The sequence below is a fragment of the Euprymna scolopes genome, chromosome 29 (assembly GCF_053919585.1).
Source record: "Euprymna scolopes isolate OS-2025 chromosome 29, ASM5391958v1, whole genome shotgun sequence".
Lineage (NCBI taxonomy): Eukaryota > Metazoa > Mollusca > Cephalopoda > Sepiida > Sepiolidae > Euprymna > Euprymna scolopes.
The window spans coordinates 80,998,257-81,012,658 of NC_136510.1; the positions used below are offsets into that span (position 1 = coordinate 80,998,257).

At 40.4% G+C, this 14,402-nt stretch overlaps 1 protein-coding gene across 1 annotated transcript in view; it reads right to left on the reverse strand.

Annotated features, from left to right (window-relative positions):
* Nucleotides 1–10,478: 10,478 nt before the first annotated feature.
* The window catches only part of LOC145252752 (cleavage and polyadenylation specificity factor subunit 3-like), a 155,614-nt gene continuing 151,690 nt past the window's right edge, over nt 10,479–14,402 (reverse strand). Inside the window, exon 17 of the mRNA XM_080112637.1 lies at nt 10,479–10,831. Coding sequence (XP_079968763.1) covers nt 10,682–10,831 — 150 coding nt within the window. The 3' untranslated portion in view covers nt 10,479–10,681. The remainder of the gene's footprint in view (nt 10,832–14,402) is intronic.

Below are 14,402 nucleotides of genomic sequence, written 5' to 3' on the forward strand. Positions count from 1 at the left end.
AATGCACTAACTTTTGTTAGTGGGACCGACCCCCTTTTTGGGGAGTCAGGACCCTCTTTGCTCCCCCCAGGACCGACGCCATTGTGTGGTAGTCTAGACCCGAAACCGATCCCTTCTTTGGGAGTTTGCTGTTTTCGGGACCGACAACACTTTCTTTGGTAGACGCGACCTGGTCGGGTTAGCTTTTGTTTGTTGGGTACTTCGTTTCTCCTCTCCTCTGAGGTTGAAATGGTCTATTCTCTCCTCTCTTAATTGCCTGAGCAGCACTCTGACCTGCCAGGCCCAAACTTTGTATTCCTTCGCTGCTCTCCCAGTGGATTGAGCAGACCGGGTTCGCTTTCTCACTTCCTTGGGGTTGTTTGTGGGTAGGGTGTCGTGGGTTGGGGGTTTTCTTTGTTTCAGCTCCCCTCTCTGGGCAGAGATGTCTTTCCCCTCTCTCTTTTAATTGCGACGCGGCACTCTGATCCGCTAGCACCCACTGCGTCTTCCTTCTCTGCTCTCCCCCTCACAGGGGATTCAAGCTGCTAACGCGACATCCCCACAAGCGGAGGTCAAACCGCTGTTCTCTTTTGATCCCGCTCCCCACCCTATTTCCCCTATTTTTTCTTTTCTCCCGCTACACTTTAGTCTGCGTCAGCGGCCAGTGAAACCACTCCACGATGCCGGGCAGAGGGGACATACCACTCCAGATGCACCACATTGCTCCCCTAGAAAGCTCCTTGATAGAGGGAGCAACTCCCAGAAACTCAGAAGAAGAGGAGAAAGCCAGGGTAGGGCCACAGCCTGCGGCGACCCTGAAGAAGCATACAACTGGTGAACAACCAAGCTTGGACCCTGCTCATTCCCCGACCGAGGAAGCAAAAGTAATGGCAGACAAGGGAACGAGGCATGTTTCAGGTGAACCACACTCGGTGGTACCTCTTGCACCTCAATCCTCGTTGGCCAAAGACGACCCCTCCACTACTCCAATACTTATTTGAACAGGATACTAGTTAGTAGAGGCGAAATAGATTTCCTATCTTGCCCCACGTTCATTTGGTTAGGTCAGTCAGACCATAAACTAGTTATGACCCGGCTGAAGCTAGGAAATAGGCCTAAGTTAGCGGGGTACTGGAAGTTAAACACCTTGTAAGAAAGTAATAAAGAATGCAAGAGAGTTGTATGCTCAATCTGTTAAGTCTAAAGTAGCTGAGCAGCGGCTTGGTTCCCACCAGTTTTGGCAAATAGCAAACAGAATCCTGAACAGAAGCGTGTGCTCCATCCCAACTATTATCAATGGACCTGAGGTAATCTCGTCAGCATCAGACAAAGCCAAACTCTTTGTCAAGAACTTTGCAGCTAATTCTACCCATTGCGATCAAGGCTGCCAACCCCCAATATTTCCTCCTGTATCAGAAAACACACTATGTGATATACGTATATCTGTACGTGATGTTGCCAAGCTAATCAAAAACCTTGATTCCAGTAAAGCAACTGGCCCTGACGGTATTCCAATTATAGTACTCAAAAAACTTCAACCTGAACTAGCACCCATACTTACAAAACTGTTTAAACGTTGTCTTAAGGAGAATAGTTTCCCATCTCCCTGGAAAATTTCATCAGTATGCCCTGTGTTTAAGAATTCAGGTGATCGCTCATCCCCCTCTCAGTACAGGCCAATAAGTCTCCTATGCGTCATGAGTAAGTTGCTGGAATCTGTGTTAAATACAGAAGTAATCAACCATCTCAACAAAAATAACCTTCTTAGTGACACTCAATATGGTTTCCGTTCTGCTAGATCTACAGCAGATGTGCTTACAGTTATATCTCATAGGATTAGCAAATCTCTCGACGGAGGCAACCTTTCTAGGGCAATTGCTCTTGACATATCTAAGGCCTTTGATAGGGTATGGCATAAAGGTTTACTTCATAAGATCTCTAGCTATGGTATTGCTGGAAATGTCTTCTCAATTATTAAATCATTTCTTTCTGATAGGTTCATAAGAGTAGTAGTTGAGGGGCAAAAATCAGAAGCTCACAGTATTAATGCCGGTGTCCCTCAGGGATCCATCCTGGGCCCAACCCTTTTCCTGATCTATATTAATGATCTTCCAAATCACATCCTTACATCATTTGTAGACATCTATGCTGACGACACTACCATTTATGGTAGCACATCTAAGACAGTAAACGACCAAGTTCTCTCCAATTCTCTCTCCTCTGATCTTGAGCACGTAGTACAATAGGGTAAGGAGTGGCTGGTTACTTTTAATGCATCTAAAACCAAGCTTCTCTCTTTACATCATCAACACTCTGATCCACATCTGACATCAATTGAAATGAATGGCTCTCGTCTTCAGGAGGCCTCAAGTTTTAACAAGCTTCTTGGCTTGACCATTACTCCTGATCTTAAATGGAACACGTACATCAAATCTGTTGCCAAGGCCGCTGGAAAAATGGTGGGATCTTTCTATCGATCCGGTAGATATCTCACTGCTGATGCTATTCTCTATCTATATAAGAGCCAGGTACGTCCAAGGATGGAATACTGTTGCCACATCTGGGCAGGAGCTGCTAGAAAGGACTTGGCCTGCCTTGATAGAGTTCAAAATAGACTTCGCAGCCTTGTAGGAGATGTCCTTTTCTCTTCCTTGCAACCTCTATCTCACAGAAGAGATGTTGCGAGTTTGTCTCTGATGTATCGTTATTTTCATGGAAAGTGTTCGACTGAGCTTCAATCTATGGTCCCCCCTCGACAAACTTTCACAAGAAACACTCGTCTAGCTGTAAACACTATCAATAATTCCCCCCACTCTTTATCTGTGCCTAAACCTAAACGTAGATTCCATGAACAAAGCTTCTTTCTTAGAACTTCACGCCTATGGAATTGTCTTCCGTTTTCCTGCTTTCCGGCTGACTACAATATGGCTGTCTTCAAGTCTAACGTAAATAAGTTCTTGATGAGCCGTTCCATATAAGTTTCAACTTTACCAAATTTTCATTACTAATGATTACTATATTGACCAATTTCTACTGTACACTCTTTAACCCTTATCCTTGAGTGGCCTCTTGGCCTTGATAATGTGGTGATGCCTATGTAAAAAAAAGAAAAAAAAAAAACCCCTCCCTTCTGGAGATAGAAGACTTCCGAGACCAGTTAAGAGAATTAATAAAAAAGGCACTAGTGGGGGCAGTTACCGGGAGTAAGTGGTGGTTAGGTCTCAAAGCCAACATTAGAAGCTTCTCCGTCAAGTATGCCCAGCGCCTCGCACTAGATAAGGCCAAGACAAAGAAGCTAGAGCAGAAACTAGCCCGAGCTATGGGGGAGGGTGATAGGGTTAGTCAGGAACTAGCTAGGCAGGACCTTCTGCGCAAGACTAGTGAGCGCTACGAAGGTCAAGCAGTCAGAGCTAGGCTTAGAAAGATAGGCAACAAAGCAGTCAACTCTGACCCTGTTGCGTGTCACAAGATTTCTAGGCGTGGCTTGGACAAATACATTGCAAAAGTTAGGCATCTGGATGGACGCACCCTGGAATTGACTCGGGAGATCTGCGAGGGGTTTCGAGAACATTTCGAGGAGCATTTTACGCAGCAGCCCGATCTTCCGGTCCTAGAGTTTAGCAACTATTTGGCCGACTCTCCCCGTCTTGACACAGTTAGTTGCGAGGGCCAGGTGATGGAGCGGGAGGTCTTTACTGCGCTGAAGCAGGTCAGCTGTGACAGATCGCGGGGACTCGATGGTCTGCCATACGAACTGTATTTGAGGCTGTCACTCATGTTTCTGCCTCTTCTGACGGATGTGTTCAACCATTGGTTTGCTCAGGGATCCATCCCAGGGCAGGTAATCAAGGGAGTGATCACATTGCTGGGGAAAGGTGATGGGCATGGTGGGGAAGAGTTAGACGACTACAGGCCCATAACTCTGCTTAACACAGAGTTGAAGATTTTGGCCAAGGTCCTGTCGAATCGGCTGCAGGTTGTTATCGATGAGTTGGTTGAACCAGAACAGAACTACGCTGTGAAGGGGAGATCGATTCAGAACAACTTGCACCTGATCCGCACGATCCTAGAGGGGGGAATAGATCACAATACGGAAGCTGTGCGGATCAACTTAGATCAGTTCAAAGCATTGGATAGGGTCGACCATTTTTTCCTGAGGCTGCCGGTTTTAAACCGGACTTTTGCAAGTGGATCTCTTTGATATATCGAAAGACCACGGCTGTCGTGCAAGTCAGCGGAAAGCACTTGAAACCCTTTGTTATCTCTCGGTCGGTTCGTCAGGGTTGTCTGCTGTCACCCCTGCTTTATGTCCTGGCCTTGGAGTCTCTGCTCTGCAAGCTGATACGTGGGGGAGGCAAATTCGGCCCTGCATTGAATGGCTTTGCCTGGCGGCTCGGCTGGCAAGGTATCCGCGTTTGCCGATGGTATCACGGCTATCTGTGTCGAGCTTCAGAGACATTGAGATCGTGTCAAGAGACGCTTGCACAATACAAAAGAATCACGGGGGCCAAGATAAACCGCAATAAGTCAGTTGGACTGTGGTTGGGCGCCTGGACTGGCAACGCAAACCTCCCGGCGCCCTTTAGCTGGACGGATGGCCCGGTTTGGATCCTCAGCGTGTGGTCCGGACTGGGTCTCCAGCTTGATAAGAATTGGTCGGAGGTACGGTCAAAGGTGGAGGCTGCGGTCAACGCATGGCTTCCTAGGAAACTTTCCTTAAAGGGTAGAGCTGAGGCGTGTGCCACTTACATCTTTCCTCTCATCCTTTACCAACTGGCCATACTTCCCCTGCCTGCACAACACCTAACAGCTCTGGTCAAACTCTTGTCCTCGCTTCTTTGGGACAGAGGAAGAAACTGGGTGAGCAGACAGGTCTGTATTCAACGTCCGTGTGAGGGAGGTTTGGAAATGCCGGACTTGAAGTGTTATCGAGATGCCGAGAGGCTCGCCTTCCTTAGCCACTACCTTCAAGATGATCAACTGTGGCATCCTGCGATACCGTTCCCGACCTCATTCTCGACCCCGCTATCGAGAGTCGTCGCAGGCTGCGGGGAGATTCAGCATTGCTGAAAGAGTGCCGAACCGCGCTAAAATGACTACCAGGGTCCAGCGACCTTCTGACTGCCACCCGTAGGGAACTCCACAGGGATCTAGTGAGGGGGGCCGACGATGACTCGCTATGCGCACATTTGGGTTGGCAGCAGAGTGAGATCCGCTCCCCGTAGAGCTAGGCGCCAGGTTCGAGTCATCTGAACAATTCGGAGTTCTCTCTGACTTGGCGATTGGCCTGGAACACGCTTCCCCTCAACAATATACAATGCAGTTCTGGTTTCTTAGAGTCGCCGGCCTGTCCCCGTTGCGGGACGACGGCCGCAGAAACAACAGATCACGCATTTTTCGATTGCCGCGAACTCCGCCAGACCTGGTCGTATGTTGGCAAGGTGACGGCTCGCACCGACCTCGAGCATCCTCGCCCGATTACTGTATCAAACGTAGTGGAAAACGTGATGCCGCTGTGGGACCGAAAGAGACAAATGGTCTACTTTGCAATCGTGGCCGTGGCGAGAATGGTGATTTGGACTTCGAGACTGCAAGATGGCCGGGGAGGGGGCTACCTTTTTCTGATCAGGATCTGATTGCTTTCTTTAAACATCAACTACAGGTAAAGATCAGATGCGGCAGAAGAAGGCTGCATTGTGTGGCTTTTGAAAGAAGATGGATACAGGTAGCAAGTCTGTGTATGAAGAGGGGCCAAATTTGAATACGTGTTCCCCGCCTAGGTGTGGAGGGCACGGTTCTGGGGTTTCTGCCGAACCCCTGCCCCTTTCCAATTCTACTTCCTTCAACCTCTCAGCCAGCTGAATACATCTTTTTTCCCTTATTAGAAAGCCTCCAAGACCCCCAACCTCCAAAAACAACAATTTTTTCTTTTGCCCCCCACCCCTCCTCTCAAACTTCAACCCAGCTTGGAGGAAATCAAATCAAACTCTAACACACCCCCACCCTCATCGCCATTTTTTTTTCTTCCCTATTTAGGACACAACCCCTCACCCCTTCTATTTAGAGGCTGCCCGCGAAACCCTGGTTCCTTTACAAACCAGAGTGAAACGAGTGGTCTAGCATTTCAGATAGGGTTGGGAGGGCTTTACTAACCAGGGTCTTTTTTCCACCCCCTCATGTCCCTTGACACAAATGAAATTTTATTAATATTGTTATCTTTTTTGTATTTTTTTGATATAAATAAAAATGTTTTAAAATTGGGGTTAAGTAGGAACACCCCCCCCTCCCACCACACACACATAAATACAAATTTAAAAGGGTAACCATGATAAAAGATGCTGGCCGAGAGAAAAATCATTTAAAATTTACAAGAGACGAGATGGATCAACCAACCTCACCATCCCCCTACTTTTTGAGTTGGCCTTGTGCCTAAGTTTTTTGTTTCATTTTCCCAACTGTATTTTTTTTCCTGTGAATAAAAAATTTAATATCAAAGTGTAGTAACAGTTCTTACTACATGCTGTACTTATTGTGATATAAAGTGGGGGATCACTTTTCTGTATTAATTTAATGTAAAATGATCACCCACTTTACAACCAGTCAGTCTCAAAGCCATTCAAGTTGTTTTTGAAGGATTCCAGTTATTTTTTAAGCATTCAAGTCATTCTTAAGGTAATTAAAGTCATTTACTTTTTATTTAAGTCATTTCAGCCCATTTTTCGGTCATTTTAGTTTATCTTTAAGAATTTCATGTCAATCCTACATTCACGCATTCATTCATTACACGAGAGCACGCGACTAATGGCTATCGGCCTTGTTTTTTTTTAAACATCTACAAACATCTGGGCAATGCTGGATACCCCTGCTAGACTATAATATAAATCTCACCTGTCTGTTTAAATGTATGTTTGTATGTCTGCCTAAAACTTTCGATAGAAGCAACGGATTTTCACAAGATCGGTATTGCTTTGAAGCACGGCACTTTGGATGAAAAATATAAAAAAATTGGGTAAAAACATTAATTCCTTTACCCTCAACCGGGAACTTTTCTCCAAGGCGTTTTTTTTTTTTTTTTTTTTTTTAGAAAACCCTTCATACTGAGACAATTACTATTTATTTGAAAACTGCCATAGTGACCACTTTTTGGGGGAGCTGTACCCCTCATCCCCACATCAAACTAATTTGTTTTCGTGGCAGGTTTAAAAGCAACAACATTTCTGCAAGTCAACTTTTGTTTTTCGTTGACTACGTTAAATTTGAATGCTTTAGACTTATCGTCACGTCATGGAATAGCGTTAAGACGTCAGATTTTCTTTCAATTTCTTTTCCGCCTTTGCGTCACGGGCTCGAGCCTGCTTACCTACTATGACTTTCTTTTTTTTTTGCTTAACATACACCTCCAAACACCTGGGCAACAGCGGCACCCAGGCTAGTTTAACCCTGCAACCTCTTTCTCACAGAAGAGATGTAGCGAGTTTGTCTTTGTTTTATCATTATTTTCATAGCGAGTGCTTGACTGAGCTTCAATCTTTGCCCCCCCCCCCGCCAAACTTTCACAAGAAACACTCGTCTAGCTGTAAACATTATCAATAATTCCCCCCACTCTTTCTTTGTGCCTAAATCTAAACGTAGATTCCATGAACAAGGCTTCTTTCTTAGAACTTCACGCCTATGGAATTGTCTTCCAATTTCCTGCTTGTCTTCAAGTCCAATGTAAACAAGTTCTTGAAAATTTACTGAATTTCCATAACTATATTTTCCAATTGACTACTGTACACTCTTTAACCCTTATCCTCGAGTGGCCCCTGGGCCTTGATAAGTAGTGATACGTATGTAAAAAAAAAATAAAATATATATATATATATATATATACACACACACACACACACCTTTTTAGGCAATTATGTATGAAATGCCATGAAAAACTTTAATGAAAGATAAAACAAATCATTTTAAAATTTAATGTAAAATAATTTCCCAGTACAGGTCAGTCTAGCGTTGTAGGGCAATTAACTGATTTTTTTTTTCTATGGGAGATAAATCCTGTGTGCTTTTTGTTTTTTTAAAGACGATTATGTGTGGTTTTAAGTGGGTTTCTATGCAATGAGAATACGGGGAGGGTTACCATTCGGATTTTGAATTAATTGTAGGGCTAAGGAAAATTATGTGTGAGCATACTGAAGACTTGACAGAAACAACATTAGAGGGGGGGGCGGTTAGTTCCACAAATATTTAATGTAAAATAATTCATCATTTCCAGGCCATTCTAACATTTTAGGACGGACAGTTAACCAATTTATTTTTATGGGAGATAAATCATGTGCATTTTTCTTTAAGGAAGGATCTATTTTTTTTTTGTTTGTTTTAGACGCTTGTATGTAGATTACAGGGGTATTTTGTTGGGGGTGCTTGCCACTTGAACTTAGTGTTATTGTTAGGGTTAAACAGTGTTTTAGAAGGAGACTTGCCACTCATAACTGGGGTACTTTTGCTAGTATATATATATATATATATATGTGTGTATTCAACAGGTAAATAAGTCAGCAAATGTTACATTTAGTTTTAATTTAATAAGAAGCTGCGTTACGAAATTTCGAAGAAAACTCCATAAATTTGTTGATTTCTATTTTCGAGGTTGAAGGTGTTTATTCCATAGGCTGTTTATACTACGCTAGAGCAGGTCGTAAAAATACCTTTCGCTTAATAAGTAGAAAAAAAATAACGGAATAAAAAGCTTCCTAATTGTAGTTTGATGTGTTTTCTAACTGCTTTTAAAATTTCAAGAATATTGATATAGATTTTGAAGGTTTGTATTACACACATAGATTCGAAAAAGTTGTCAAAAAAACAAAACAAATATATAACAAATAAATGTTATCAAAAGCAAGATAAGTTACTTTTCTACATAACTGGGTAATTTTTTAGTGTTTTTATTTAATGTAACATGTTTATTCAGCTCAAAAAAACAGTGTTTACCGATGTATTGGAAAATTTAAAATGGCGCCCGACTCTCTCTCTTGAAACGGTAAGTTTGGGGAAAAGAGTTAAAAATAAATAAAACTAGACAAAATACTGTTAGAAACTTGCTCAATATATGTTATCATTACATAGGCTGACATATATTCAGTGGATTTTTAACAGCATTTTGTATAGTTTTTATTTTTAACTCCTTTTCTCAAACTTACCGTGTCAAAGAGAGAGTCGGACCAGGTGCCATTTTTAATTTTCCAATACATCGGTAAACACTGTATGTTTTTTGAGCTGAATAAACATGTTACATTAAATAAAAACACTAAAAAATATCCAGTTAGGTAGAAAAGTAACTTTTCTTGCATTTGATAACATTTATTTGTTATATATTTGTTTTTTGACAACTTTTTCGAATCTATGTGTATAGTAATACAAACGAGATTTTGATGCTGATTTTGATTTTGAAAAAACATTTGTGGCTGTTTGCAGTAAAACATTGTTTTAATTCGCTGTTCAAAACTAATGCAATGAATAAAAGTGCATGCAAGCGACATATCTACAAAAGTTTATTTTGTTTTTTTTAACCATGTTTTTAAATTTGACCAGAAATGTGAGAAATTATAATGGATTCATAATGCCGAATTGCTTGGAATTGTTATTATACATTCTGAAAACCGAATAGTTCTAAACTAATGTTATTCTGATAACAAAATAGCTCTAATTAAACATATCAGAACATTTATATTCATATTTTCATGTTTTTCTTAATTCGTTCGTGAATAAAAATTAAAGACTGTGTGTTGTTTACACTGTGCTATGACTAATACTGCAGCTGCTGCTGCTACTAATACTTCATTTGTCCACTTGAGAAATAGAAACGTTTTTTTTCGGGTAGGTCCTTTTAAATTATTATCAATTACCACGGTCCTACTCAACATAGAATAATACTTTTAATTGATAAAGATAGTAAAAAGATCGATTTACTTACTAGTGGGTGTCCGAAGAAATTTTTTGTCAAAATGTTCGATACTCGTTATATTAAAGTCTTATTTTTAACATGACAAAGAAAGAAATGGTCAAAAATATTTCGGACACTTGACAGTATTAAGATTAACACCTCTTCTGATTGGCTCCCAAATTTCATGCCGAAATTCTTCATACAATCACGGTACGGGCCTTTAGAAGTCAGTGGGGGTCTTTATAAAACCTTACCGAAAATGCCATTTTATGACGTTCACATTTTTATCACTTTATTTGCTTAAAACTCTTAAAATATATAATGTACATTCATATTTATTAATTCATTTGAAAGTATATTCATTTCCGAAAAAAAAACAGTAGTAATTTGAAGACTTGAAGTGCTTTGGTTTAAAAAATATGGCTATTTTAGTAGAACTACCTTGAAGTATGTGATTATCCAAAGCGTTTTTTTCATCCGTGTGTATTACTACAAACATATACTTCATACATGTATACACACACAGAGGAATATTTTCAACTGAGTTATAATAAATAAAAATAACAAATTCTTTGATCATTCTTTTATATTTTACAATGAAAGTTTAATTTTTTTTCTTTTTTGTATTTTGTTGCTGTTGTTGAAAAAAAAAAAAAAAACAAAAACAAAAAAAAACAAAAAAAACTTGGTTCATCACACGTGGTATTTTGTAAGGATGTATAAGGCAACAGCCACGATAGCAGCCTCCATCCAGGCATTCAGATATGGACAGATTCACACCGGTTCCTCATCAAGTTTCCGCCAATTTCGGCCAAGCGTACATCGGTTGCCCTTACCGGCTTTAATTGGCATTATGGCCTGATAAAATTTGTTGACGGCAGTTTCTAGAGTCTGGGATAGAGTTGCATCTTCACATATCACTTCCTAAAGAAAGAAGGGGAAGAAGAGAAAAACAATCAAAATAAGGAAAATATTTTGGAATATTTGAAAGGAGGATGATATTCGGATATTCTCCAGGATGAGGACGGCATTATAGGGTTGCAATATATGAATATTACGACCCTATACTGGTAAGTAGCGACTCAGTTAACTAGTATAAACTTTGGCAGGGGTCACATTAGTTCAGGTCAGGATAACCTGGTGGCAAACGGAAATATATCCAGCTGCAGGTGGCATGATTGAAGCAGGGAGGAAGTCAAAGGTTAGGTTTTTAGACAGAATGCGCTAGAAATGCAGGTGTTGAAGGATATGACGATAGAAATGACGTTCAGAGTACAGAACAGAGAATTTTCTAGTCTGTCTCTCATTTGGAGAAATGCCGACGAGTGTTCAACAACATAGAGAATGGGGTAATTTGCAATTATAGTCTTAGTATCACCTGCAGTGAGGATTGAACCTTCAACCTCCAGAAGAGTATCACTTAGATCATGACTTTTACTTAATACTCCATTACACGATTTGTAGTAGAGTACTAAGTAATAATTACACCATTTAGATATGGCATAATCACATTGACACACTGGTTCCAGTCAGATCACCAAAGTTAAGCAACATTGAGCCTGGTTATTACTGAAATGGGTGACCAATTTGGGAATTCCAGGCGCTGTATATAGGAGGATGCCGACACCTCCCTGCAAGAGTTGCAAAAACCTAAAGTCATCATCTCCCCTAACGGTTATACATGAAACTGGGGACCGTTTGTGAATTTCATATTGCCATGGAACTTCCTCCTTCAGTTAAATCCGAATATGGTTAGTGCTGTTTCACACACACATACATGCACACCATTTGAAGCAAGAATGTCATAAAATACTGCAACTGAAGGTGAATATTTAATAAACACGCTTCATCTTTTTATTCTACTTTATCCTAAATGTGTTCCGTGTCGAGATTTTGGTACCTCTCCACATAGATCTAAAATAGTTTGGATGAGAGAAATAAACAAAAATGAAAAATTATTAATTGAGTAAAATATACGTAAGTGCGGCGCAATCACGTTGACATAACGGTTCTCACCAGATCACCAAAGTTAAGCAACGTTGAGCCCAGCCAGTACCTGATGGGTGATCATTTGGAAAGGCTAGGCGCTGTATGTATCTTCTGGGAAGGTTTGGTGTGGGGGTCAGCACCCTCATCTTGACAAAAGAACTCCTCGCTACAAAAGCATTTACAAATTTGCAGATGGCCGATGCCCCCTCCAGTGGCTCAAGCTATGGAAAATATAAGTAATCATTTCTCAAAAATATTTCTTGTGTACAAGGATTCGACATGAAAATCTATAAACAATTATTATAACTATGTTATAACGCAGTTGACTAAAATAGAATGCTAAAAATGACTGAATATTTGTTTCAAGTGCATTTTTTACATACATCTATAATATAAATCTCACCTGTCTATTTAAATGTATGTTTGTATGTGTGTTCGCTTTTTCTGTGTGTCTACAAGAGGCTTTTTTCAGAGAAGCGGTCGCTCCGCTTCACAACTTTTTAAAACTTTTTATCACATATAAATTGTATTATCTCACAGTTAACTTTCGGGAAGATAAATATTCAACATTTGTCATTCGCCGCATGTGGGTTAGTCTTTTTCCTATAACATCTTGGGGGGAAAAAAAAAAGCGTTCAGCAGTAAATGAAATCCCGCAGTCAAACTTGACCTCATTAAGTCATTAAAACGGGCACCTGCTAAATCCAAGTAATTGAATAAATTCAAACGTGTTTCCGTTAGCATGTCGCGGTGGGGCAATGGTTAACGTCGCACGTTTTTATTTTTCACACTTTAATTTGCAACTTTGCCTCAACGGTTCGGGTTCGATCCTCATACTTACTTTTTTTTTTTAACCCCTCCCCACCCCCGGAGTTTCCACACACACCTCCAAACACCCAGACTGTGCCGGGTACCCCTCGCTAGTCTATAATATTTTTGACAGAGTCAACAGATTTTCACGAGATTGGTATCATTTGGAAGCTCGACCCTTTAGACGCAACTATTGAAAAATGGCTAAAAAGCATTAATTCCTTCACCCTCAACTGGACACATTTCTACAGGAAGGGGTTGCTTTTTTTGCCGATATTTTCAAAAGTCATCCCCTCTTTTTGATTGAATAGCCTTAATTTAAACCTTTGCAACTTCTGATTTGGTGATGGACGCAACGGCAAAGACATAACGTTTTTTTTTTCTCACATTTTTTTCCTCCTTCGCGATACAGGTTTTTTTTTTTTGCTTAACACCTCCAAACACCTGAGCAACACCAGGTACCCAGGCTAGTCTATTTTTAAATAACGAGTCGTAAAAAAGGTTCAAGAACTGATACTGATAAGGAGATCGGATAGAAGGTGCTGATTTGAAATATGTGGTTGGTTTAACTGTGATACCACGGCACACATACACAGGTGAGAAAGAGCAAGATGGTTATTAATATTCAATATTATAATTCTTAGATTTTAGTCTTACTTATATTTTTAAAGCAAATATTGGTCATTTTTATCATCATAGAAAATTAAATAAAAATAGAATCGTTTTGGGAATCTAATATATAAATGTGTGTGTTTGTATGTCTGCCGAAAAAAATTCCGACAGCCATGTCGAAACCTGACGAAACTGGCATCGTTTTGAAGCTCAATCCTTCGGACGACAAATATTGAAAAATTGGCAAAAAACATGAATTCCTTTACCCTCAACTGGGCAGTTTTCTACAAGGAGGGGTCGATTTTTGCATCACCATTTCCGCAAGACATTGTCTCTGTTGGATTGACTATGCTTAATTTCAATGCTCTCGACTTCCAGTTGTGCAATGGAGACATCGGCTAAGATGTTAGGTTTTTTTTTCCTCCTTCGCATTACGTGTTTGAGCCTGACTGCCTGTCTACTACCGCTTTTTTTTTTTTCTTTACTCCACACACCCGGGCAATGCCGGGGAACACTGCAAGTCGGAAATAAAGCTTGAATTTTTCCAATTCTGATACCACCAAAAGTTCTGATTTTTCACATTCCTGATTCTGATAAATCATCCAAACACAAAAATATATATTCATACTGTAAATTTATGTTTTGTAAATGTATATTTTGTAGATAAACAGTAAATGACACATACTATCGCATTTGCTAATGTTCAGAAAATCTGGTTTTGTGACCGAATGCAGGTTTGTGTTGATGGGGAAATGTAGGCAGAAAAAGAAAGTAGAAACATGAATTTAGGAATCATGAGGATGAGCGAGTTTGAACGTTTTGCTCATCATGAATCTAAAGTTGTGTTGGAGCATTGTGAGCAGGATCGATTCTATTTAAATCCTGACTGATAATATCACATTCAGGTCAGTGTGGACTTAGAAATAGTAGTGGCATTGTAATAAACTCCATTGTCCCAAACACTTCTAAAATAGAGGTTTAAACAGTTTAAGTTCATGTTCAAAAATTAAGAGTGAGAACAAGTCAAAAAGGTAAAGAAGAAAACAGAGAAAGAGAAAACGAGAGGAAAAGTGGAAAAAGAAAA